General features: G+C 27.9%; 1 protein-coding gene across 1 annotated transcript in view; it reads right to left on the reverse strand.

Annotated features, from left to right (window-relative positions):
* Positions 1–1,225: 1,225 nt before the first annotated feature.
* LOC145252527 (DDB1- and CUL4-associated factor 7) overlaps positions 1,226–27,950 on the reverse strand; it is a 47,424-nt gene continuing 20,699 nt past the window's right edge. Inside the window, exons 5-9 of the mRNA XM_080112075.1 lie at positions 27,364–27,477; positions 25,748–25,880; positions 20,058–20,209; positions 7,236–7,353; positions 1,226–2,823 (exon numbers count right to left, since the gene is read on the reverse strand). Coding sequence (XP_079968201.1) covers positions 2,651–2,823; positions 7,236–7,353; positions 20,058–20,209; positions 25,748–25,880; positions 27,364–27,477 — 690 coding nt within the window. The 3' untranslated portion in view covers positions 1,226–2,650. The remainder of the gene's footprint in view (positions 2,824–7,235; positions 7,354–20,057; positions 20,210–25,747; positions 25,881–27,363; positions 27,478–27,950) is intronic.

Raw genomic sequence — 27,950 nt, forward strand, 5'->3', positions numbered from 1 at the left:
GAATTGATACTAACTTTGCCATGACACGCAAGTACGTAATAATGATTTCACCTGAAATACGTTGGTTTAAAAGATCAACAAAAGAAACAAACACCGATAATTCTTGTAACAAAATGAAGAAAATTCCTTTTAGAGAAAAATAAAGGCAAAACAAAACATGGAGACATTCAAAGACAACAGACAAAGCTTTTGTTAAAGAGAAAAATTTTGGAAGTTGAGGGCTAGGGGGACATTTTCGTGCTTATTTTAGAGTTACATGTAATAAAAAAAAAAAAAAAAAAACTACAGAAAAATCTTTATAATACACAGTTGTCACAACGAAAATGTCACATTCCCAAAATCACGCAAATTGATAATTTTTTTTTCGATTGATCATTTTTTTTAAGATAAAATTTTACAATTTTTAGCAATTAATAATTTTGGGTAGCCATAGTGTGGTCCATAAATCTCTGTAGTCGAATTGAGTTGTCTGTCATTGAATTAAAAAAAAAAAAAATGGTTGTTGACAGCTCTTCAATCTCGCTGATCATAAAATTTGATTTTCTTATTTAAAAAAACCACTTCATTAATTTATGTGATTTTTGGAATATAACATCTTCATCCAGTGACAGGTATGTACATCATAAAGAAAGATTTGTCTGTAGATATCCCGGCGCCACAGAAATTATTCTGGTTTGCTTTCAGAAAGGGTTCCTTTATCCGTTTTTCTTGAACCTGACAAAAGATTTGCTGGAATACGGATTGTAATTTTAAGCCTACAAAATACATACTTCCCCGGGATGGGTGGGGGAGGTGGGTGTGGGGATGCAAGCTAACCCCCATCTTATCTTCCTCCTCCTCCTCCTCCCCACTTAACGGTTATGGATAACAAATTTTGGTTTTAACTCAATCCCTAAAAATTTGTTAAAATCAATGAGGATTAAATCGAAACAGTTCCTGACGACGTTAAAAACAGAGTTGTTCCGAAATAGATCCAAGGTTAAAAAGAATAGAAAGAGTTCTTCGATTCATCCTTCAAGCGTTATCCAAAGATCCTGCGAGGGGATGGGGATGGGAGTAAAGAGCGGGAGGAGGATGTTGTCTTCGTAAACACACATGGAGATGGCATGAGAGAGTGTCAGTGGCAACAGCAGCCTTTTAATTTAATAAATACGAAGAGTAAAGAAAAGTAGTAATGATGATGATGATGATGATGATGGGGATGATAGTGATGATGCCAGGAAGATTTTCTTTTTTAGAGGCTTTGAAAATATGCTGCAAAAATTTTAGTGTGGGAGTTGAATGTTCTGACAGGTAAATGGATTTGATGCCAAAGATCAAATGGTTATGTAGAAAGAGGCAGTTTTTTGTCGTTTTATCTTTTTGAGTTGTCGCAGGAATTCTGTACGGAGACAACCAACTTTGATCCAAAAAAGAAAAAAAAAAAAGAAAAAAAAAAAGAAAAAAATCTTGTATGGAATTAGTTTGGTTGCTGACTTAGAATCCAACTCTCCAATCATTTCTTCTTCTTACTCCTCCCCATTTTTATTTATTTAAAACAGAAAGAAAGAATGCTTTCTTTATGGAAAAAGGCTCTCAGAGATTTTACTTTTTTTTTCTGTGGAAAAGAGAATAGTTAATGACTTCTTTTATCCACTTTCGTATCTTTTTTGCCAATGTGTCCTCACATCTCCAGAAAAGGCTTTTTTTTCCTGCCAATCAGTCTGAAGCACTTAAGTTTGAAATAGCGTTTTCGTTGCTAAACATGTAAACTGAACGGACGCAGTAAAATGAATCAAAGTAGCTCTCTAAGACGCTTTATCTGTAAGTCGGTCAATCATGCTAAAGATTTCAAATATTACTTTCATCAATCTGTCATGCTCAATTTTAAAATAGAACTTTTGTTAGTCTGTCAAGCTTAAAAATTGAAATAGCATTTTCATTTGTCTGTCAAGCTTAAAAGATTGAAAAAGCATTTATTAAATGCTTTCAATCATCTTTATAGAGTTTTTTTCATAGATAGTCTGTTATACCTCAATTTGAAATGGGTTGTTTAATGCATCTCAAATCTCTATAAAACTTACAAACGGTTTGTCAGGCTTCAGTTTTAGCATTATCATCACTAAATATGAAGATGTACATATTTTAATAAGACTTGATCTGTTACAGTTAACATTTGAAGTAGCTTATTTGTCAGTCTTACATGCTCAAAGTATGAAAAACCATTTCCGTCAGTCTCTCACGTTTAACATTTTAAAATATCTTCAGATGCATCGATATGTAAATCTAAAAGGTGGTTCTTGCTATCCATTGCGTTCAAGTTTGGAATAGCATTTTTAACGCAAAACGAAAAGATTCAATGGACACATTTTAGGAATAGGCATTCCTGTTTTCCGTCCTTTTATCCCAATTAAAACATCTAAAAATCCGCAGCCTTTAATTCTGACGGACACTAAATTATTCTAAACAGTAAAATAGGTTTTTTTAAAAAAAATTAAATGGCTTAAAAATGTCGATAAAAGAAAAAAAGATTCTTTCTTTCTGTTTTATATAAATTCAGGAAAACAGTTTTTTTTTTGTTCCTGTGGTAGCAGAGCTGCTGAGAAGAGAGAGAGAGATGTGTGTGTGTGTGTGTGCTACGTCTTCCTTATCAAATCCATTAGAATAGATGTCAGACACGGAGAATCTCCAGACAGTTATTGTAACAAATTGCAATCCAATCTGGCTGAGTAGATGACCACTGGATCTGGTTAATCTCTCCAGCTGCCGTATAAGCCAGAATCGGATCCTCAATAGCCCGAGGCATCTGCTGAATGTCCCATATCAGTGCTTGGTGGTCATCAGCTGGAATCGAAAAAGAAACAAAGGACAATCAACAAAAATGTCAACGAATATAAAACTCAGAGAAATCTTTAAGAAAAAAAAAAAAAAAAATTATTTTTGTTAAACTCTTTTTCATCCCAAACAAGGCATACCGCCACTTAAAACATAAGGGGTTACTATTTGGGATGAAGGGGACTGTAGGGAGTTGAGCAGCAAGATGTCTGTTCACATCACATTTAAACTTCTGCAGTTTAATAATCAGGGAAACAGGAAAGGAATTCCAAAGTCCAGTAGTCTGACAGAAGAAACTATTAGAGTAGAAAGTTTTCCAGCATCTAGAGACCTCAACATTAAAGGGGTAGGATTTTGCTGCTTTTTAGTTGGGGGTATGTACATCAAGGGGAAAAAGTGCTATGCGTTCATCTGTGCACATTCTATTAAAGTATTTGTAAAACAGGCATAGGGATGTGACATTGCAGCGATGGGACAGAGATTGGAGCTTGGCCGATACAGCGGGACCTATTGAATCTGAACTCTGTTTAAGAGTGAGGGTCAAGCAGGAGATGCACCAGCCCGGATGTGGCAAAATGATTCCATGCATGGGCAAACTGAAATATTTATCTCTTGCATAAACCTGACTGTTTAAAAAATTTTGAGATGAGGATTGATAATTCATATTATTTGGATTAATGTTCGCATCTTGAGCGTTATTTTCATAACGTTTCGATCAGTGTAACTTTTTTAGATGGATTTTTTGGCACTTTGGAATCTTTATAATAAATTCAGAAATGGAATTTTGAATTGAACTCTTTGCATCTAAATTCATTTGAGTACTTTGCTATTATGTTCTTAATTTTAATATCTGATTAATAAAAAAACACTTTTTTAGATAAGGATTAATCGATTTTGTATTATTTGGATTACTATTCTCATCTTAATTGTTATTTACACAATGTTTCAATTTAATTTCAGACTCCTATCTAATATATCTTGTCAACTTTGGGAATCATTCCATCAAATTTGCGAATCTGTATGGAATCTTGTTCCATTAGCTATGATTAGGTAGAAGTCTTCACTAATTTGCAATTGTATCCCCAGAATCACCCGCACTGAGGATTGAACCTTCAACTTCTAGAAGAATGTTTAGGACTGAATTTTACTTAGTACTTTATCTATTACTCCGCGAGTTCTTGCAAACCTTCAGTCTTATTCAGATGCATCTTAAACTTAAGAATCTTTGGACCTATGGTGCAACAGATAAAGGTTTTGAGTACAATTAGTTCTAAATAAGTTTTCTGGAGATTGCTGGTTCAAGTCTCATTACAGGCAATAATAACTAAAATACTCAACATTTCTACCTTGTCATGACTGACAGAACAAAAACAATCTACCCCCAGGGATGAAATAAAAATTTTCCTTCGAAATTATGTATAGATTCCAGTGTTCAAAAATATTCACCTAAAGAAGGTTGAAGGTTAAATTAGCTGAACCATTGTAAAAATAACAACCAAGATCAGAATAATATTCTGCATAATATAAAAAATTATATATATATATATTTATTATAATAATTATTAAATACCTTCTACTGTTTCATCCTTTTGGGAATCATCAGTGCATGGTGCCACGATTAACGTCGGTCGAGAGATTCGAGCCTGGCAATGAAGCCATCTCTGACTCCATTAGCAAAGATCAAATCCCTTCAGCCACCATCAACCACGAAAAATATTGTTATCGTCAATGTTTGACGTCCTGTTTATTATTATTTATTACTATTATTTAATCGTTTACTTTTATGCGTCTGTGTGTTCTTATCAATGTTCTTATTTATATGCGTCTGTGTGTTCTTACTTATATGCATGTGTTGTATACTCTTAAGTATCTTACGTGTAGTTCACTGTTATATATGTATGTGTGTGTGTGTTCTTATCCTTACACCGTTTCTTGCCATGAAAGTCTTCGAGACGTGTACGTGCCATGTATAATGCGTACATACCTGGTTGCCTTCACCAGCGGATGGTGTTTTCTTGGACGCTAGTCTGCCATCTTGGTGGGAAGTGGTCACTGCAGACAGATGCAGCAATAAACAACAAGATGGATTTGAAGCTTCAATCTTTTATTCAAGGCAAGCCTATCATCTCGAACCCTAGTTGTTGGAGAGCCGGATCTCCGATCTGCATTCCTCTGCTGCCTAAACCACTCTCAGCCCATGTGGTCGTTAACTACGACCACAATTCCTGTGTCACCCCTAAATTCCGGTGCATTCTCTCTAGTTTGATACCTGTCAAACCTAACCTTTTGTGACCCTGCCAACTCGCTGATGGGAAATCAAAATATGCTTATATAACTTTCTATTTCTAAAACTCCCTATATAGCAATTAAGCTGGGATTCCCAATACTACAATATCATTGAAATTTAAACATTTATTTTGAAATGTTTTTAATGTCTGTCATAGTGATCTAATCATCATATGATCATTCGCGCATGTGAGCTAAAGTGACTGACTTTATTTCAACTAAAAAGTGCTCAACGGTAAGTATCATAGTTACTGAGGTGAAAATCACAGAGCCAAATAAATTAATATGAAAACTCAACGGTATACTCGCATATCCAACAAAAATAGGCATCTACACCAAAACTTAGGAAAAAATATCAAGTAGAATTTTAATCTATAACATAAAAGCGAAAATGTGTGCATGTTTGTGTGTGGGTTTTTTTTCGTATGCCTGCCAAAGGCTTTTTGTTAGGGTGGGGGAGGGGAGCGCTCATGGGGTGGGGTGGGGGGAGTCACTGTTTCTTAGAACTTTTTATATACCCCCTAGATTATAATATGTCCGAGTTATGAAAGGAGGTCGTCTGTATTTTTTTTATTTCAGCGACTTTTATGTTACAAAATTCGCGCTGTGATTTCATTTTCTCTACTACTACTACTACTACTACTACTACTACGGCGTAATGTTTGACCTAGAAAACCACACGTTGACGTTCGTTTAACCACCTGCTTTTTTAAACGTTTAATTTCATCCTTCCTCACTTCTCTGCCCATGTAGCATCATGGTAAGTTGTCAGGCTATTCGCCTCAAGGCTTCGGGTTCGAGCCTACCTCCCTACCAATTTTTTTTTTCTTTTACACCCAGGCAATGCTGGGCACCCCCGCTAGTTAAAAATAAAACTCAATTTTATCGTATTTTGCCAATCTATCCTTGATAAGAATGGAAATCCCATAAAGCAGAGGGAGATAAGTCAGTCAATCATTTAATCAAATAATAATGAATGGCAGATCAACAAAATATGAAAACTGAATTTTTTTTTTTTTTAACTAAGCCTGGGTGCCCAGTGTTGCCTGAGTGTTTGGAGGTTGTGTGTTAAACAAAAAAGTGATAGTAGGCAGGCAGGCTCGAACCAGGAGGAAAAAAAAAAGTGTTGTGTTTGCTGTTGCATCCATCGCCAAATCGGAAGTGGCAAAGGTTTAAATTAAAGCTAGTCAATCGAAAAGAGGGGATGACTTTCGAAAATATCAGAGAAAAAGTGACTCCTCCTTGTAGAAAAGTGCACAGTTGAGAGTGAAGGAATTAATGTTTTTAGTCAATTTTTCGATATTTGTCATCCGAAGGGTTGAGCTTCAAAACAATACCAATCTCGTGAAAATCTGTCATCTTTGTCAAAAGTTTTAGGCAGATATACATACATAGATACATACATACATACATTTATACAGACAGGAATATCTCAGTATCAAATAATCCTTACATACTGAAATTTACTTTATGTATGAAAACCAAAGAGGGGAGATATAACATGAACAATATTTGGAATCAAGTCTCCCCTTGCTGTTATTTCAGATCATTTGAAACCATAGCAGCAAGTTTTAGTCTTTCCTCCATCAAAGCCATAGGTTTGGGGGAAATGTCAGATATTTTGTAATTCATGTGCAAAATTAAGAAAACAAATGACTACGATTGAAACATTTTTGGGTTGTAAAAAAGTGCCAAAAAACAGGCTCTGGATGATGGAAGGTCTCCTTAACGTGCGACCTTAAGGGCAAATGTCACATAGCCCACTACATAAGTCAGGTCATTACTTTTACTTAAAAAAAAAAAAAAAGATCGGCCAATCAGCAAAGACAAGATTCAAGAAAGAGTGCAAGACCCACAGAGTTTTATATATATATGTTTGTAAATAAACAAGCAGCTTTAGCACTGTAAAAGTTGTGGGCAAGTGTTTATTTAAATACACATTTGTTTGAGGTCATTTGCAAGTACCGATCCATGGGCCAATGGGTAGAATTGCTGACCATCAATGCAATGTTTGTCAGTTTAATCCCCGGCTAGTCTAGCCACACTGATAAGTTGTGATACAACGAAACAATACTGTATGTGGATGACTATATGTGAGTGTGTGTGGGTGAGAGGGAGATGGGAGATTTACTTACCAGCTGTGCAAATGTGACAACTTGAATGGGGAGCCCATGCAATGCCGTTGACACATGCTCGGTGGTTGTTCAGTCGGGCAACTGGTGTGCAAGGCACCCGGACATCAAGTATTATCACCTACAACAACAAACAACATCATTTCAAAAACAACAACTGATTAATGTGAGAGAAAAAAAAAAAAAGATGTCTTTATTATTTTTCTGTTTTAAATCTTAAAATTCTGTTGAAATGTAATGTTTTATTAAGACAGGGATTTAGTTTTGAATCCAAATTGTTGGCAGACGAATTGGGGATAAAGAAAAGAAAAAAGAAAAAAAAAACGGAATTATTTTGTAAAGAAACGAAAAAGGCAAAAAACATTCCTTGTCCATGGTGTCAGTAGGTTGAAAACACAAACAACAAAGGAATGTTATTGTTGAAAATAAAAACTGTGATTGAACATCAGATCAAAACATTTACAACAGATCTGATGTCAGACAGCATGAACAAAACATATTTAACAGGTTCACTGTTGGTGCTGTTTGGACAGATGAACAGACTTGCAGAGAAAGAAAAAGAGGTGGTGTGACAACCGGTGCAAGTGAGAGAAACATTTGTTCATTTGTAGATGAATTTAACTAAAAAAATAAAAGGTATTCTTTCTATAAGAAAAAAAAAAAAAACGTTTTTCTCATTTTATAACAAGGAGAGCAATTTTGTTCCAATAAGAAGCGAGAAAGTGAACAGGGCTTTACATTATGAATGAAGCAGTTGCATTTGCAAGTGATTTTTCCAAGTGATGACTAGAAAGAATTAAATGCTTATCTTTTGGCAATTGTGTTTTTTTTTTTTCAACAACAATCTTCCAATGTTCATAACTGAGTGAAAATGTCTTCTCAACCTTCATTTGTTTTTTAATAAAACAAGCGAAGTCAAATTATTTAAACAATAAAAGTTTAATAGAATTATATATTCCTTTTTTAATGACGGTTGTTTAAAAAACGTCTAAAGCAATTTGAATGTTTATATACCTTTCAAGTGTTAACATAAAATTCAGTGCATATTTAGAATTACACTTATTTTTAAAAAATACAAACAAAAAAAAAAAACTTTATTATGTGCGTACTCATCACGGAATGAAGATGTCATTTTCAAAAAACTCATGGGTGTGGCTACTAACTTTTCTACTTGGCTAGTAAACAGAAATATTTAATTGTCAAAAGGTCAACTAAAGATAAATTTGTCTGTAGAACCCCGTTGAATGTGGGTTATTTCCCTTGCATATGACATTTAACTGTAACAATAACAGTATGCATCTTTATTGTGTTGTATTTCTTTATTGTACATTTTTATTATTTGTGTTGCATTTCTTTATTGTATGTTTTTATTATTTGTGTTGCGTTTCTTTATTTTATGTTTTTATTATTTGTGTTGTATTTCTTTATTTTATATTTTTATTATTTGTGTTGTATTTCTTTATTTTATATTTTCATTATTTGTGTTGTATTATTTGTGTTGCATTTCTTTATTTTATATTTTCATTATTTGTGTTGTATTATTTGTGTTGCATTTCTTTATTTTATGTTTTTATTATTTATGTTGTATTTCTTTATTTTATATTTTCATTATTTGTGTTGTATTATTTGTGTTGTATTTCTTTATTTTATATTTTCATTATTTGTGTTGCATTTCTTTATTTTATGTTTTTATTATTTATGTTGTATTTCTTTATTTTCTGTTTTTATTTGTGTTGTATTTCTTTATTGTATGTTTTTATTATTTGTGTTGTATTTCTTTATTTTATGTTTTTATTTTTTGTGTTGCATTTCTTTATTTTATGTTTTTATTATTTATGTTGCATTTCTTTATTGTATGTTTTTATTTGTGTTGTATTTCTTTATTGTATGTTTTTATTTGTGTTGTATTTCTTTATTTTATGTTTTTATTTTTTGTGTTGCATTTCTTTATTTTATGTTTTTATTATTTATGTTGCATTTCTTTATTGTATGTTTTTATTTGTGTTGTATTTCTTTATTGTATGTTTTTATTTGTGTTGTATTTCTTTATTGTATGTTTTTATTATTTGTGTTGCATTTCTTTATTGTATGTTTTTATTATTTATGTTGCATTTCTTTATTGTATGTTTTTATTTGTGTTGTATTTCTTTATTTTATGTTTTTATTTGTGTTGTATTTCTTTATTTTATGTTTTTATTATTTATGTTGCATTTCTTTATTGTATGTTTTTATTATTTATGTTGCATTTCTTTATTGTATGTTTTTATTTGTGTTGTATTTCTTTATTGTATGTTTTTATTTGTGTTGTATTTCTTTATTGTATGTTTTTATTATTTGTGTTGCATTTCTTTATTGTATGTTTTTATTATTTATGTTGTATTTCTTTATTTTCTGTTTTTATTTGTGTTGTATTTCTTCATTTTCTGTTTTTATTTGTGTTGTATTTCTTTATTTTATGTTTTTATTATTTATGTTGCATTTCTTTATTGTATGTTTTTATTATTTATGTTGTATTTCTTTATTTTCTGTTTTTATTTGTGTTGTATTTCTTTATTGTATGTTTTTATTATTTGTGTTGCATTTCTTTATTGTATGTTTTTATTATTTGTGTTGCATTTCTTTATTGTATGTTTTTATTATTTGTGTTGTATTTCTTTATTTTATATTTTCATTATTTGTGTTGTATTATTTGTGTTGCATTTCTTTATTTTATGTTTTTATTATTTGTGTTGCATTTCTTTATTTTATGTTTTTATTATTTATGTTGTATTTCTTTATTGTATGTTTTTATTATTTATGTTGTATTTCTTTATTTTCTGTTTTTATTTGTGTTGTATTTCTTTATTTTATGTTTTTATTATTTGTGTTGCATTTCTTTATTTTATGTTTTTATTATTTATGTTGCATTTCTTTATTGTATGTTTTTATTTGTGTTGTATTTCTTTATTGTATGTTTTTATTTGTGTTGTATTTCTTTATTGTATGTTTTTATTATTTGTGTTGCATTTCTTTATTGTATGTTTTTATTATTTGTGTTGCATTTCTTTATTTTATATTTTTATTATTTGTGTTGTATTTCTTTATTTTATATTTTCATTATTTGTGTTGTATTATTTGTGTTGCATTTCTTTATTTTATGTTTTTATTATTTGTGTTGCATTTCTTTATTTTATGTTTTTATTATTTATGTTGTATTTCTTTATTGTATGTTTTTATTTGTGTTGTATTTCTTTATTTTATGTTTTTATTTTTTGTGTTGCATTTCTTTATTGTATGTTTTTATTATTTATGTTGTATTTCTTTATTGTATGTTTTTATTATTTATGTTGTATTTCTTTATTTTATATTTTTATTATTTGTGTTGTATTTCTTTATTGTATGTTTTTATTTGTGTTGTATTTCTTTATTTTATGTTTTTATTTTTTGTGTTGCATTTCTTTATTGTATGTTTTTATTATTTATGTTGTATTTCTTTATTTTATGTTTTTATTATTTATGTTGTATTTCTTTATTTTATATTTTTATTATTTGTGTTGCATTTCTTTATTTTATGTTTTTATTATTTATGTTGTATTTCTTTATTGTATGTTTTTATTATTTGTGTTGCATTTCTTTATTTTATGTTTTTATTATTTATGTTGTATTTCTTTATTTTCTGTTTTTATTTGTGTTGTATTTCTTTATTTTATGTTTTTATTATTTGTGTTGCATTTCTTTATTGTATGTTTTTATTATTTGTGTTGCATTTCTTTATTGTATGTTTTTATTATTTGTGTTGTATTTCTTTATTTTATGTTTTTATTATTTGTGTTGCATTTCTTTATTTTATGTTTTTATTATTTATGTTGTATTTCTTTATTTTCTGTTTTTATTTGTGTTGCATTTCTTTATTGTATGTTTTTATTATTTGTGTTGCATTTCTTTATTGTATGTTTTTATTATTTGTGTTGCATTTCTTTATTGTATGTTTTTATTATTTGTGTTGTATTTCTTTATTTTATATTTTCATTATTTGTGTTGTATTATTTGTGTTGCATTTCTTTATTTTATGTTTTTATTATTTGTGTTGCATTTCTTTATTTTATGTTTTTATTTATGTTGTATTTCTTTATTTTATGTTTTTATTATTTGTGTTGCATTTCTTTATTTTATGTTTTTATTATTTATGTTGTATTTCTTTATTGTATGTTTTTATTATTTATGTTGTATTTCTTTATTTTCTGTTTTTATTTGTGTTGTATTTCTTTATTTTATGTTTTTATTATTTGTGTTGCATTTCTTTATTGTATGTTTTTATTATTTATGTTGTATTTCTTTATTGTATGTTTTTATTATTTATGTTGTATTTCTTTATTTTCTGTTTTTATTTGTGTTGTATTTCTTTATTTTATGTTTTTATTTTTTGTGTTGCATTTCTTTATTTTATGTTTTTATTATTTATGTTGCATTTCTTTATTGTATGTTTTTATTTGTGTTGTATTTCTTTATTGTATGTTTTTATTTGTGTTGTATTTCTTTATTGTATGTTTTTATTTGTGTTGTATTTCTTTATTGTATGTTTTTATTATTTATGTTGCATTTCTTTATTGTATGTTTTTATTATTTATGTTGTATTTCTTTATTTTCTGTTTTTATTTGTGCTGTATTTCTTTATTTTATGTTTTTATTTTTTGTGTTGCATTTCTTTATTTTATGTTTTTATTATTTGTGTTGCATTTCTTTATTTTATGTTTTTATTATTTATGTTGCATTTCTTTATTGTATGTTTTTATTTGTGTTGTATTTCTTTATTGTATGTTTTTATTTGTGTTGTATTTCTTTATTGTATGTTTTTATTATTTGTGTTGCATTTCTTTATTGTATGTTTTTATTATTTGTGTTGCATTTCTTTATTGTATGTTTTTATTATTTGTGTTGTATTTCTTTATTGTATGTTTTTATTTTTGTTGTATTTCTTTATTGTATGTTTTTATTATTTGTGTTGCATTTCTTTATTGTATGTTTTTATTTGTGTTGCATTTCTTTATTGTATGTTTTTATTATTTATGTTGTATTTCTTTATTTAATGTTTTTTTATTTGTGTTGCATTTCTTTGTTGTATGTTTTTATTATTTGTGTTGCATTTCTTTATTTTATATTTTTATTATTTGTGTTGTTTTTCTTTATTTTATGGTTTTATTATTTATGTTGCATTTCTTTATTGTATGTTTTTATTATTTGTGTTGCATTTCTTTATTGTATGTTTTTATTATTTGTGTTGCATTTCTTTATTGTATGTTTTTATTATTTGTGTTGAATTTCTTTATTGTATGTTTTTATTATTTGTGTTGAATTTCTTTATTGTATGTTTTTATTAGTGTTGTATTTCTTTATTTTATGTTTTTATTATTTGTGTTGTATTTCTTTATTTTATGTTTTTATTATTTGTGTTGTATTTCTTTATTTTATGTTTTTATTATTTGTGTTGTATTTCTTTATTGTATGTTTTTATTTTTGTTGTATTTCTTTATTGTATGTTTTTATTTTTGTTGTATTTCTTTATTGTATGATTTTATTATTTGTGTTGCATTTCTTTATTGTATGTTTTTATTATTTGTGTTGTATTTCTTTATTGTATGTTTTTATTATTTGTGTTGCATTTCTTTATTGTATGTTTTTATTTGTGTTGTATTTCTTTATTGTATGTTATTATTATCTGTGTTGCATTTCTTTATTGTATGTTATTATTATCTGTGTTGCATTTCTTTATTGTATGTTTTTATTATTTGTGTTGTATTTCTTTATTGTATGTTTTTATTATTTGTGTTGTATTTCTTTATTGTATGTTTTTATTATTTGTGTTGCATTTCTTTATTGTATGTTTTTATTTGTGTTGTATTTCTTTATTGTATGTTTTTATTTGTGTTGTATTTCTTTATTTTATGTTTTTATTTTTTGTGTTGCATTTCTTTATTTTATGTTTTTATTATTTATGTTGCATTTCTTTATTGTATGTTTTTATTTGTGTTGTATTTCTTTATTGTATGTTTTTATTTGTGTTGTATTTCTTTATTGTATGTTTTTATTATTTGTGTTGCATTTCTTTATTGTATGTTTTTATTATTTATGTTGCATTTCTTTATTGTATGTTTTTATTTGTGTTGTATTTCTTTATTTTATGTTTTTATTTGTGTTGTATTTCTTTATTTTATGTTTTTATTATTTATGTTGCATTTCTTTATTGTATGTTTTTATTATTTATGTTGCATTTCTTTATTGTATGTTTTTATTTGTGTTGTATTTCTTTATTGTATGTTTTTATTTGTGTTGTATTTCTTTATTGTATGTTTTTATTATTTGTGTTGCATTTCTTTATTGTATGTTTTTATTATTTATGTTGTATTTCTTTATTTTCTGTTTTTATTTGTGTTGTATTTCTTTATTTTCTGTTTTTATTTGTGTTGTATTTCTTTATTTTATGTTTTTATTATTTATGTTGCATTTCTTTATTGTATGTTTTTATTATTTATGTTGTATTTCTTTATTTTCTGTTTTTATTTGTGTTGTATTTCTTTATTGTATGTTTTTATTATTTGTGTTGCATTTCTTTATTGTATGTTTTTATTATTTGTGTTGCATTTCTTTATTGTATGTTTTTATTATTTGTGTTGTATTTCTTTATTTTATATTTTCATTATTTGTGTTGTATTATTTGTGTTGCATTTCTTTATTTTATGTTTTTATTATTTGTGTTGCATTTCTTTATTTTATGTTTTTATTATTTATGTTGTATTTCTTTATTGTATGTTTTTATTATTTATGTTGTATTTCTTTATTTTCTGTTTTTATTTGTGTTGTATTTCTTTATTTTATGTTTTTATTATTTGTGTTGCATTTCTTTATTTTATGTTTTTATTATTTATGTTGCATTTCTTTATTGTATGTTTTTATTTGTGTTGTATTTCTTTATTGTATGTTTTTATTTGTGTTGTATTTCTTTATTGTATGTTTTTATTATTTGTGTTGCATTTCTTTATTGTATGTTTTTATTATTTGTGTTGCATTTCTTTATTTTATATTTTTATTATTTGTGTTGTATTTCTTTATTTTATATTTTCATTATTTGTGTTGTATTATTTGTGTTGCATTTCTTTATTTTATGTTTTTATTATTTGTGTTGCATTTCTTTATTTTATGTTTTTATTATTTATGTTGTATTTCTTTATTGTATGTTTTTATTTGTGTTGTATTTCTTTATTTTATGTTTTTATTTTTTGTGTTGCATTTCTTTATTGTATGTTTTTATTATTTATGTTGTATTTCTTTATTGTATGTTTTTATTATTTATGTTGTATTTCTTTATTTTATATTTTTATTATTTGTGTTGTATTTCTTTATTGTATGTTTTTATTTGTGTTGTATTTCTTTATTTTATGTTTTTATTTTTTGTGTTGCATTTCTTTATTGTATGTTTTTATTATTTATGTTGTATTTCTTTATTTTATGTTTTTATTATTTATGTTGTATTTCTTTATTTTATATTTTTATTATTTGTGTTGCATTTCTTTATTTTATGTTTTTATTATTTATGTTGTATTTCTTTATTGTATGTTTTTATTATTTGTGTTGCATTTCTTTATTTTATGTTTTTATTATTTATGTTGTATTTCTTTATTTTCTGTTTTTATTTGTGTTGTATTTCTTTATTTTATGTTTTTATTATTTGTGTTGCATTTCTTTATTGTATGTTTTTATTATTTGTGTTGCATTTCTTTATTGTATGTTTTTATTATTTGTGTTGTATTTCTTTATTTTATGTTTTTATTATTTGTGTTGCATTTCTTTATTTTATGTTTTTATTATTTATGTTGTATTTCTTTATTTTCTGTTTTTATTTGTGTTGCATTTCTTTATTGTATGTTTTTATTATTTGTGTTGCATTTCTTTATTGTATGTTTTTATTATTTGTGTTGCATTTCTTTATTGTATGTTTTTATTATTTGTGTTGTATTTCTTTATTTTATATTTTCATTATTTGTGTTGTATTATTTGTGTTGCATTTCTTTATTTTATGTTTTTATTATTTGTGTTGCATTTCTTTATTTTATGTTTTTATTTATGTTGTATTTCTTTATTTTATGTTTTTATTATTTGTGTTGCATTTCTTTATTTTATGTTTTTATTATTTATGTTGTATTTCTTTATTGTATGTTTTTATTATTTATGTTGTATTTCTTTATTTTCTGTTTTTATTTGTGTTGTATTTCTTTATTTTATGTTTTTATTATTTGTGTTGCATTTCTTTATTGTATGTTTTTATTATTTATGTTGTATTTCTTTATTGTATGTTTTTATTATTTATGTTGTATTTCTTTATTTTCTGTTTTTATTTGTGTTGTATTTCTTTATTTTATGTTTTTATTTTTTGTGTTGCATTTCTTTATTTTATGTTTTTATTATTTATGTTGCATTTCTTTATTGTATGTTTTTATTTGTGTTGTATTTCTTTATTGTATGTTTTTATTTGTGTTGTATTTCTTTATTGTATGTTTTTATTTGTGTTGTATTTCTTTATTGTATGTTTTTATTATTTATGTTGCATTTCTTTATTGTATGTTTTTATTATTTATGTTGTATTTCTTTATTTTCTGTTTTTATTTGTGCTGTATTTCTTTATTTTATGTTTTTATTTTTTGTGTTGCATTTCTTTATTTTATGTTTTTATTATTTGTGTTGCATTTCTTTATTTTATGTTTTTATTATTTATGTTGCATTTCTTTATTGTATGTTTTTATTTGTGTTGTATTTCTTTATTGTATGTTTTTATTTGTGTTGTATTTCTTTATTGTATGTTTTTATTATTTGTGTTGCATTTCTTTATTGTATGTTTTTATTATTTGTGTTGCATTTCTTTATTGTATGTTTTTATTATTTGTGTTGTATTTCTTTATTGTATGTTTTTATTTTTGTTGTATTTCTTTATTGTATGTTTTTATTATTTGTGTTGCATTTCTTTATTGTATGTTTTTATTTGTGTTGCATTTCTTTATTGTATGTTTTTATTATTTATGTTGTATTTCTTTATTTAATGTTTTTTTATTTGTGTTGCATTTCTTTGTTGTATGTTTTTATTATTTGTGTTGCATTTCTTTATTTTATATTTTTATTATTTGTGTTGTTTTTCTTTATTTTATGGTTTTATTATTTATGTTGCATTTCTTTATTGTATGTTTTTATTATTTGTGTTGCATTTCTTTATTGTATGTTTTTATTATTTGTGTTGCATTTCTTTATTGTATGTTTTTATTATTTGTGTTGAATTTCTTTATTGTATGTTTTTATTATTTGTGTTGAATTTCTTTATTGTATGTTTTTATTAGTGTTGTATTTCTTTATTTTATGTTTTTATTATTTGTGTTGTATTTCTTTATTTTATGTTTTTATTATTTGTGTTGTATTTCTTTATTTTATGTTTTTATTATTTGTGTTGTATTTCTTTATTGTATGTTTTTATTTTTGTTGTATTTCTTTATTGTATGTTTTTATTTTTGTTGTATTTCTTTATTGTATGATTTTATTATTTGTGTTGCATTTCTTTATTGTATGTTTTTATTATTTGTGTTGTATTTCTTTATTGTATGTTTTTATTATTTGTGTTGCATTTCTTTATTGTATGTTTTTATTTGTGTTGTATTTCTTTATTGTATGTTATTATTATCTGTGTTGCATTTCTTTATTGTATGTTATTATTATCTGTGTTGCATTTCTTTATTGTATGTTTTTATTATTTGTGTTGTATTTCTTTATTGTATGTTTTTATTATTTGTGTTGTATTTCTTTATTGTATGTTTTTATTATTTGTGTTGCATTTCTTTATTGTATGTTTTTATTTGTGTTGTATTTCTTTATTGTATGATTTTATTATTTGTGTTGTATTTCTTTATTGTATGTTTTTATTATTTGTGTTGCATTTCTTTATTGAATGTTTTTATTTGTGTTGCATTTCTTTATTGTATGTTTTTATTTGTGTTGTATTTCTTTATTGTATGATTTTATTATTTGTGTTGCATTTCTTTATTGTATGTTTTTATTATTTATGTTGTATTTCTTTATTGTATGTTTTTATTTGTGTTGCATTTTTTTATTGTATGTTTTTATTTGTGTTGCATTTCTTTATTGTATGTTTTTATTATTTGTGTTGCATTTCTTTATTGTATGTTTTTATTATTTGTGTTGCATTTCTTTATTGTATGTTTTTATATGTGTTGTATTTCTTTATTGTATGTTTTTATATGTGTTGTATTTCTTTATTTTATGTTTTTATTATTTGTGTTGCATTTCTTTATTGTATGTTTTTATTTGTGTTGTATTTCTTTATTGTATGTTTTTATTATTTGTGTTGCATTTCTTTATTTCATGTTTTTATTATTTGTGTTGCATTTCTTTATTGTATGTGTTTATTTATGTTGTATTTCTTTATTTTATGTTTTTATTATTTGTGTTGCATATCTTTATTGTATGCTTTTATTATTTATGTTGTATTTCTTTATTGTATGTTTTTATTATTTGTGTTGCATTTCTTTATTTTATGATTTTATTATTTGTGTTGCATTTCTTTATTGTATGTTTTTATTTATGTTGTATTTCTTTATTTTATGTTTTTATTATTTGTGTTGCATATCTTTATTGTATGTTTTTATTATTTATGTTGTATTTCTTTATTGTATGTTTTTATTATTTGTGTTTTAATTCTTTATTGTATGTTTTTATTATTTGTGTTGTATTTCTTTATTGTATGTTTTTATTTGTGTTATATTTCTTTATTTTATGTTTTTATTATTTGTGTTGCATTTCTTTATTGTATGATTTTATTTGTGTTGTATTTCTTTATTTTATGTTTTTATTATTTGTGTTGCATATCTTTATTGTATGTTTTTATTATTTATGTTGTATTTCTTTATTGTATGTTTTTATTATTTGTGTTTTAATTCTTTGTTGTATGATTTTATTATTTGTGTTGTATTTCTTTATTGTATGTTTTTATTGTTTGTGTTGTATTTCTTTATTGTACATTTTTATGTTTTGTGTTGTATTTCTTTTTTGTTTGTGTTGTATTGTTTGTTATACATCTTTATTGTTTTTGTTGCAACAAATGGGTGGAGTAAGAACGTTAAAGAGGTTTTACTTGAAAACAGGAATTTATGGAAGACATTAGTTCAGTTGAACCTCTAAGCAGCCAATCCTGATCAAAAACTGGATTGTTTAATAACATTTTTGACGCCTATATCATGTTAACCTAACCTGTGTTCATTCTGCTATGTCGCATGACATTTCTGATCTGTAACAACTTTGGTGTAATGACCATATTATGATCAATTAAATGTGTAGTTGCCAACTATAAGAATCGATCCAATTTACTGTGTTTCTTTAGAAACTTGGTATTAGTGGGATTATGGTAGCCTTCTGCACTTGGTGCCTCAGACAGTTTGGCCATATACAGCATGACACTTCTTGCTTCTGCAATGCATCTTGATATCCCAAACACTAGGGAGTATGGTAGACTTGGCTTGATTGCATAAGAAACAATGTGATTTCATACAATCTAATTGACGTCAATCATATGGAAAGCAGAAGGAGATGTCCGGTATTGCATACAGCAGACATCTGAGACACTCATTTGATTCTAAATATCAAAACTGGATGAATAAAAAACAAACAAACAAACAAATACTGATGCAGAAGAAGGAGTGGGTATTGCCAGTATATTTCAGGCAGATTATGAAAAGTTTGGGGTTTTTTTGAGAAAATGTTGGTCAATGTTTAAAATGCTATTAAACAATTTAAAATCAAAAAACATACTTATAGTTACAAACGGTCATTGTATTGTAATTTCAATGAAAAAAAACAAAAAAACATTACATGTGCATTTACAAACTGTGTTGAAATAATAACATTATTTTAAAAAAAAACTATTTTTAACATGGAAGGGAAGTGTTTCAACTATTTTGTACTTTCATCTAACAATGTAAGAAATAAAAGATATCCTTTGCAAATTGTCGGCTGCTGCAATATTAATAACTAAGCACATTTCATCACCTTCAAATGCTGCTAGGAATATGCCGGAATAATGCGATTCTTATTCTGCACAAATATTGAAAAAAGATTACATTGATGTCATACCAGTTTGTTGTGTTTTACAGCCTATCACCCTCTACAAGAGTCATTTAAGATCAGATTTTTTTTTTAAACCGATTTGATCTTAAAAATTAATTTAAACAGGTCTCTTAGTTATTGTTTTACAAAGAAAAATGTTGTTACTTTCTTAAAAATTTGGGCTGCAAAAAAAAAAAAAAAAAAAAAAAAAAATATTGGTGTCACTTTCTTGAAAATGTAAAATTTTTTAAGCCAGAAAGTCAATATCTTCAGGCAGCCTGATCTGAAAGCACTAGGATGTGGTGCCACAATTGAGTCTTAGATACAAAAACACATGCAAGTAAAAATAATAGAGTCTCATCATTTAGCATTCAGCACATAATCAATAACAATTTGGGCCAAGATCACAGTGTAGTATCTGTTCTGGTACTACACTTCACCTTTTCTGTCCTTGTCAGTGGAGGAGAAATCCTTCATGACCGAGACAATTTAAATTTTTTGTTCCTATCCAGAGTGCCCCATTTTGGGGAGTTGGATTTTCCCTACATTTAAAAACAACCTTTTGTCTAACTTTGCCCTCGTGGGGAGGCAAGTAAACAGGAACAATTATCTCAGCAGCAAAAAAAAAAAAAAAAAAAATATCAGATGCTAAATTACCTGAAAATTGAAAAAGCACAATAAGATTTGACTTACCTCCATCGCATCCATTGCCATGGTAGACAAGTAGTTAGGGTCCTGCTTGTTCCAGGCAAGTCGTAACAAGGGATGATGCTGTGGGTCTTCATATATTATGGTTGAATGCTCCAGATGTCGAAGGTCAAACATCCGTACAGAGCCATCAGCCCCTAGAATCAAAAAGAGCATAAAATTGGGGAGTTAGAATGAGGTCCATCATGTAAGATGAAAGTAAATTTTGTTTTTGATGGAAGACCATTGCCAGGACCGCTGCAAAGAAGGCAGGTTCTCTCTACTGTGCTAGAAAGCTACTAACGCTCGAAAGTATCCTGTACCTCTATAAGGCCACCATTTGCCCATGTGGAGTATTGTTGTCATATTTGGGCTGATGCATCTGCTACTAGTCTCTCGCTCCTAGACAAGGTTCAAAAGAAAGTCGCCAATCTGATAGGTCCTGAACTGTCATCTATGCTTCAGCCTCTGTTCCATCGACGAAATGTAGCATCCCTCTGTCTGTTCTATAAGTACTTTAACGGTGAATGATCCGACGAACTGCAAGTACTCATACCCCCTCGACGTAAATACCCCCGACAAACCTGACAAGCAGCTAAATCCCTAGATGTAAGAGAGCCTCCTACTCCAGTAGTTTCTTCCTCACAACCGCTAGACTTTGGAATTCTCTTCCAGATACCTGCTTCCCCAACTGTACTGACATGCAGAAGTTCAAGTGTAACGTGAACCGACATCTTGCTGCCCAACTCCCCACATAGTACCCTTGTAGATTATGTCATTGATAGTAGCCCCCTACATCAAAGTAGGAATGTGCCTTGTTTGGGGCAAAACAAAAAAAAAAAAACAGAATTATTTAATTCTGGTTCTTCTATTTTTTTTTTTTTTTTTTTTTTTTACTCATGTTCACCCCTTACAAAGCATAACTCCACTTGAACGTAAGGGGCTACTATTTGAGGCCATGACTAGGAAAGATTAAAATATTTGTTTATGTTACATTTAAACTTCTGCATATCAGTACAGCCAGGGAAGCAGGCGGCAGGAAGAGAATACCAAAATCTAGCTGTTCGAGGACATTTAGGGACATTAACAGTGACGGGGTGAGATCTTATTGCTAAGCGGGTTTGTCGGGAATATGTATGTCGAGGGGGTACAAGTGAACACATTCGATTAAAATATTTGTAAAACAGGCACAGTGATGCAACATTGCGGTGATGGGACAGGGGCAGGAGCTTAGTTGATAAAGTGGAACCGATTAGATTGACAAATCTTTTTTGGACCCTATCACCTAAAAACAAAATTTATTTTCGTCTTTGACATTTTCTTTTAGTTAAAATTTAATATAGAAAGCGTTTTGGAAAATTGATGGCATAAATTCGAGATTGTATCCTATGTGTAAAGGAGCTTCTTTGTATGATGGTTAATTTTTAAACATGCAATTAGCTGCATGTTTTAGTACTGCATGCAAATGATAGACGTTGCAGGTGATAGATGCTCGACCAAAGGAAAAAGGAGGAGAGGGTGCAGGCACAGTTGTTTGAAAACTGGTCTGTAGTTTTGTGCATAGCAAACACGTAAACACAATGCACAACATTTTCAGTTTAAGACATATACAATTATCGCCCTCATTTTCAGCAGTTGCATATTTCAACCGATAGGCGGGGATATCAATTTCCTCTTCCATCTCTTTCTCTTTTTCTGTTGAACAGACAGAGACGGACAGCACTCAAACACTCCGAGTTTAGTTATACATGTAAAGTAACTCAGTAATGGAATGATCTGTAAAGTAACTCAGTAATGGAATGATCTGTAAAGTAACTCAGTAATGGAATGATCTGTAAAGTAACTCAGTAATGGAATGATCTGTAAAGTAACTCAGTAATGGAATGATCTGTAAAGTAACTCAGTAATGGAATGATCTGTAAAGTAACTCAGTAATGGAATGATCTGTAAAGTAACTCAGTAATGGAATGATAGCCTTAAAGAGATTAGCTAAACTTTGCAAAAATCATGAACAATGAACACTACAATCACTAAATTAACTCTGTAACCACATTAAACAAAATATATTAATCTCAGTCCGCTGATGATTGCAGAAATCAACAAACATGTATGTACAAACACATGGCCTCAAACATTTTCCACCTGTATAAAAAATGTATGTTTTTTGCTCATTTTAAATAAAGTCTATTTTTATTAATTTATGTCATCTAATATGCATGATGCATATCACAACAACAGGCGCACAGAACTGAAAATATCTCTGGCTAGAGTCCAACTACTCAAGAGATATATTCTTTGTTTGGAATAAAATAAGAAAAGCAATGTCCTAGATTATCTGTAGATTAACCTTCATCTGGATGTTACCTCCAGTGGATATCTCAACAGTGAATTTCTGGGTGGTCAAATGGTGACCACTAACAAAAGCCAGAACTAGTCATGGCATGAAAAGATTCCAGATGGAAACAGAAGGCAGTCAGAACCAGTCTTCCAGGGATAAGTGAATTGAACGCTTGACAGTTTTCTGAGAACTTGCAGTCAGTTGGGCTGCTGTGCCTCTTTGAGCCTTGTGACTCTCAGCTAAAAGTCCATGTTAATGGGATTTATGTTTCGATTTGGTCAAGCTAAAATCTCATTCATTAAGTCTGCCATTTAACCTAAGTAAATGGGTGCAACTTAAAAGAAACAAAAGTGTAAAAAAAAAAAAAAAAAAAAAAAAATGTTACTAACCTCTTAAGACAATGAATAATAAACACCATTCAACATATGGTAATTTTCTTCTTTTATTTTTAACGATAATACAAAAAAAAAAAAAAAATTATACCTGCAAATGTCAAAGACTTTTTTTTTTTGGTATCTTTGTTAATTATTTTTGGGCCTGTAAGGATTCAGAACACAGAGGACTTTCGGAATATGACATCTTCATTCCATAAGTGCATATAAAGATTTTTCTGTGTTTTTGTTTTTTTAAATAAGTGTAATTCTAAATAAGCACCGAAAGGCTAAGTCGTGATCTCCGTCGTTATGCGGATTTAACTGTCTTGAATCCCTTTTTTTTTCACAAGATTTTTTTATCAAAGTAACAATGTATTGGTGAAATATTAGTTTGACTTAAAGAACGTATACCTTCAGCATTTCTGGATACAACTGAATGGAAACCCTGCGTTGTTGTAACATAGTCCATACGAGCATGTGGGAAAATATCAGCAGCAACAAAGGATGGCTGGTTTGCGAAGATATTAACAGCACCAACAGTAGCCGAAAAATGCACATATGCAAATTAAGAAGTGTGCGCAAGAAGGGAGGGGGGAAAGTGGAAAAGGACAGCACGTGCTCGAGGAAAAAAGAAAGATGACGTTAAAGAAAATGGGCGTGTAAATGTGAAGGTGAGAAATGGACCAGCTGTGGTCGGAGGAAAGAGAAATGCATGCCAGGCTAAAATGAACATGTGGCAGCAACAGACTTTTTAAGCGGTGCCGATAGTAACGGTAATAAAAACATTTTGTAAAAAAAAAAGGAACAATGCTGACCTGAATTTTATTTATTTATTTCCAGTTTGATTTTTATGAATTACAAAAGTTTTATTTTATTTTTTTGAATTACTAATTTGTAAAATTTTATTTTTATGGATTACAAAAGTTTTATTTTTATGAATTACTAAAGTTTTATTTTTATGAATTACTAAAGTTTTATTTTTATGAATTACTAAAGTTTTATTTTTATGAATTACTAAAGTTTTATTTTTATGAATTACTAAAGTTTTATTTTTATGAATTACTAAAGTTTTATTTTTATGAATTACTAAAGTTTTATTTTTATGAATTACTAAAGTTTTATTTTTATGAATTACTAAAGTTTTATTTTTATGAATTACTAAAGTTTTATTTTTATGAATTACTAAAGTTTTATTTTTATGAATTACTAAAGTTTTATTTTTATGAATTACTAAAGTTTTATTTTTATGAATTACTAAAGTTTTATTTTTATGAATTACTAAAGTTTTATTTTTATGAATTACTAAATTGTAAAGTTTTATTTTTATGAATTACTGAAGTTTTATTTTTATGAATTACTAAAGTTTTATTTTTATGAATTACTAAATTGTAAAGTTTTATTTTTATGAATTACTGAAGTTTTATTTTTATGAATTACTAAATTGTAAAGTGTAACGGCCACGTCACGTATCAGGTTGGTGCATAACTTCTCGCTGTTTCATAAAAAATTTTTGTTCTAAAACATGTTTTGATATTTGGTAAAATGTTATATATCATTAGAAAGCATGTATTCTGTTCTACAAGATAATGTTCATCGTTTTTTGCTTGTGTAATTTTTTCTCGTTTTTCAAAACTGTCAAATGAATTGTCAAGTAGATAAAAAAAAACATTTTCGACACGTCCTTCTTTTCGCCTTTAATTGAGATCAAAAAGCGAGTGAAGTGAGCAAGGATATTTGTGCCGTATATGGAGAAAACGCTATAGCTGAGAGAACTGTTCGAGATTGGTTTACCAGATTCAAACATTAAATCAAGATTGACAAAGCCAACTCAGGGTTCTTTTAAAGAAAGATGGCCATTAGACATGGAGAGAATTGAGTGAAAAGATGAAGTGTGATTTTGTGACAATTTCATGCCATCTTTAGTCGATGGGATTCCTTACTTTTGCTGTTAAAATTCTTTGATTTAAAAAAAAAACCCCCAAAAAAAACGCGGGAACTAATGCAACAATCTGATATATTATTCTAATCTATTTGTTAAAACTGTAAAAGTATTTAAATAATCTGGTTACTGTAGTGTCAGAATATATCTGCTTATTACAGTTTATCTCCAATGTCATTATACGAATCTGTGACATATTTCCATTGTATGGACACCCTACACAAACAGAAACGCCACAATATCATTATACCATCTTTAGACAGAACAGATACTACCCTTGGATCCTAGCCAGAAGACCAAGAACATATATTTTAGTTTTATGTACAGCCCAAAAGTGACATTACTTTAAAAAAAATTTTTTTTTTTTTTTTTTACATTGTGTCTTCAGTGATCAGTATTTATTAAAGAGGATAGAAGGTACTATGAACATTAAATTAGCATCTATATATACTAATTTAATGTCCATAGTATGGTATCACCTTTTTGTCCTCTTTTTTAATAAATAGGATCTCCCGATTGAATAATTTATAATCTGGAAACAATGACACGTATGTATGCACATTAAAGGTAATATGGTATTAAATATATAGATTATTTTGAATTACTATATTAAAATTAGTTCCATTTTTTTGTCTTTGTGTCTAATGTTGCGGTTAAATGTTCATAAATGACTTTCAGCTTCACAGGTCTGCTGCCATTTTTACCTGTACCGACAGCTAAAAGCAAGTTGTCATTCCCTCTGTCTTGAGTGGTTTATCACCAATCAACTTAGAATGCTGATAGCAAGTGACTTGGTCGCACCAGTTGAAACACTGATGTGCAATGCAATTTTTTTATGAAAGCCTTTACAGCAATTTTATCCATCTGATGAGCTGCAGCCAGGATCACATTAACCACATCTTGCAGTATACGGCGGACCAAAACAACAAAAAGAATGAAATCCTTCACCCACGCCAAAAACTTCAAATATAAAGAAAAATAAGTAAAATAAAAAATTTAAAAAAAGAGAAAAAAAAAAAAATAAATAAAATAAATAAATACTTACCCACACTGGCAAACATGTCTCTTCCACCTCCAGCTCGACTGAAAGCAATGTCATAAACTTCTTTGTCATGGGCAATCAATTGTGTCTTTACATGACCAGAAACTAAATTGACACGACATAATAACTGACCAGTCTACAAAGAAAAACATTTTTAAAATAATAAACATTTACATCAACAATTCCCAGAAACAAGTTGCAAAAATCAATTCAATACTTTCTTAATTTTAGTTTTAAATTATGGTTCTGAAATTTCGAGAGGATTAATTATACAGTATTATTTGGATTCTTGGGACTATTTTTCTCATCTCGAGTGTTATTCTCACAATGTTTCGGTCGATGTGACCTCTGACTTTCTTCAGGTATATTTTGTCAAACTCAGGAATCTTTCTGCACAGAATTTTGAATGGTACCCTTTATTAATCCATGGATGTACTATGTTCTCATTCCATCTGCAAGGACCTATGACATAATGAATAAAGTAATTGGTAAAATTAATTTCTAAGTGACACTCCTCTGGAAGTTGGAGGTTCAATCATAACTGCAGGCGATACTAAAAAAGGGGGTCTCAAAAAGTTTGACATTTTAAATGCCAATATATCGGAAATAACTCAGTGTATCTTAATGAAACTGTACAAACTTTATGTTGAACATCATTAGTTTTATTAGTTAACACTTCAAAGAAAAAAAAAATTTATAGATTCTATGACTGATTTTATAATTTTCACAAATGTTCAATATGAGCGCCGCCTGTGACTCTGCACACGTCAAGTTGGTAATCAAACTCGTGCCAAACAAGCTGCAGCATGTCTTTGGTAACACTCTCTTGTGCGGCAGTGATTCTTTGCTTGAGTTCTTCAACATTAGCAGGAAATGGAGGGACATAGATGAGTCTTTTCACATATCCCCAGAGGGGGATAAAAAAAAAAAAAAAAAAAAAAAAAAAAAAAAAATCACACAGTATCAGGTCAGGTGATCGTGGTGGCCATTTCAGCAGTAAATTGTCTTTTCACCACCACACCTGATCCATCTCTCCGGCAGGTTTCTATACAAACTGTGAAAATTTGAGGTCATTTCAATGAAAATTGCCAAAATTATAGGTCTACGAAATGACATCAAATTTTTTTGGAACACCCTGTACAATGACAACTTATTTAAGACTTCTATTTGATTATGGCTGATGGAACGAATCGAAGCCACTCAATAATGCCACATGTATGTTTGTGTTTACTAAGGATTACATGTAATTAAAAGAGTTTGACATTGTCAATATAGCCCTGGATACCAAAAATCAAAATGTAAAATTGAAGAATTTATATAAGAAAGATTAATTGTATTGAGTTCTTAAACTTACAAATTTAAACAATACTTTCATTAAAGAAAAATGTGAGGTACGGAGTCCTCTTCATTAGAAAATTTGAGGGGAGAGGTAAAATTTGAAGGATTTATAGCAATTGGATGAACTGTACTAAAAATTGCGTTATTTTAAAAAAAAAAAAAAAAGAAAAAAAAAGACAATATTTATTTTTATGGAAGTGCGATTTTAAAGTGTTGACAATTTAATTAAAGTAGAAACAAAGTAGGAATATGAGTTTTTATTTTTCTTCCATTTTTCTTACCTCGAGTCCCCATATTGTACATGTGGTGTCAATACTTGACGTTCCTAAAAGGTTCGGATCAATCTCATTCCAATCAAATGATGTGAGAGGCGCACAGAAGTCTGAGTTTTTGTTCTGAAAAAATAAAATATATATATATATAAAAATATAAGAGTTATTTAAAAAAAAATTAATAAAAAAAAATAGCAGTCAATACTAATTATTCTCGCTAAATATTCACTGAAATGAATTAAACTGCTCAAGTCTACTTTTCAGCATAGTCTTTTAATGGAATGTGCTCTGATGCTTTTGTTGCGTCCCTCAACAAGAGGCTAGACACAAGGTCAAGTGTTAGTTTGATGAGTGCATTCCTCTCTCATGACCGACACACACATACAATTCTTCTTTATATCATTCTTTGAGGAAAGAGTCTGAAAAATCAATACCTCACCTCCTGATAAAATCTGAATAATTTTTTTCATCCAGGATAACAGTGACCAAGAGTATACCAACTTTGTGTGTGTTTATTATGTAATTTTGAACTTTTAGCTGGATATACACACACATACACAAACACCTGTCCTTTATTTAATAGATAAAGCAAATTT

This window comes from Euprymna scolopes, chromosome 29 (genome assembly GCF_053919585.1).
Source record: "Euprymna scolopes isolate OS-2025 chromosome 29, ASM5391958v1, whole genome shotgun sequence".
Taxonomy (NCBI): domain Eukaryota; kingdom Metazoa; phylum Mollusca; class Cephalopoda; order Sepiida; family Sepiolidae; genus Euprymna; species Euprymna scolopes.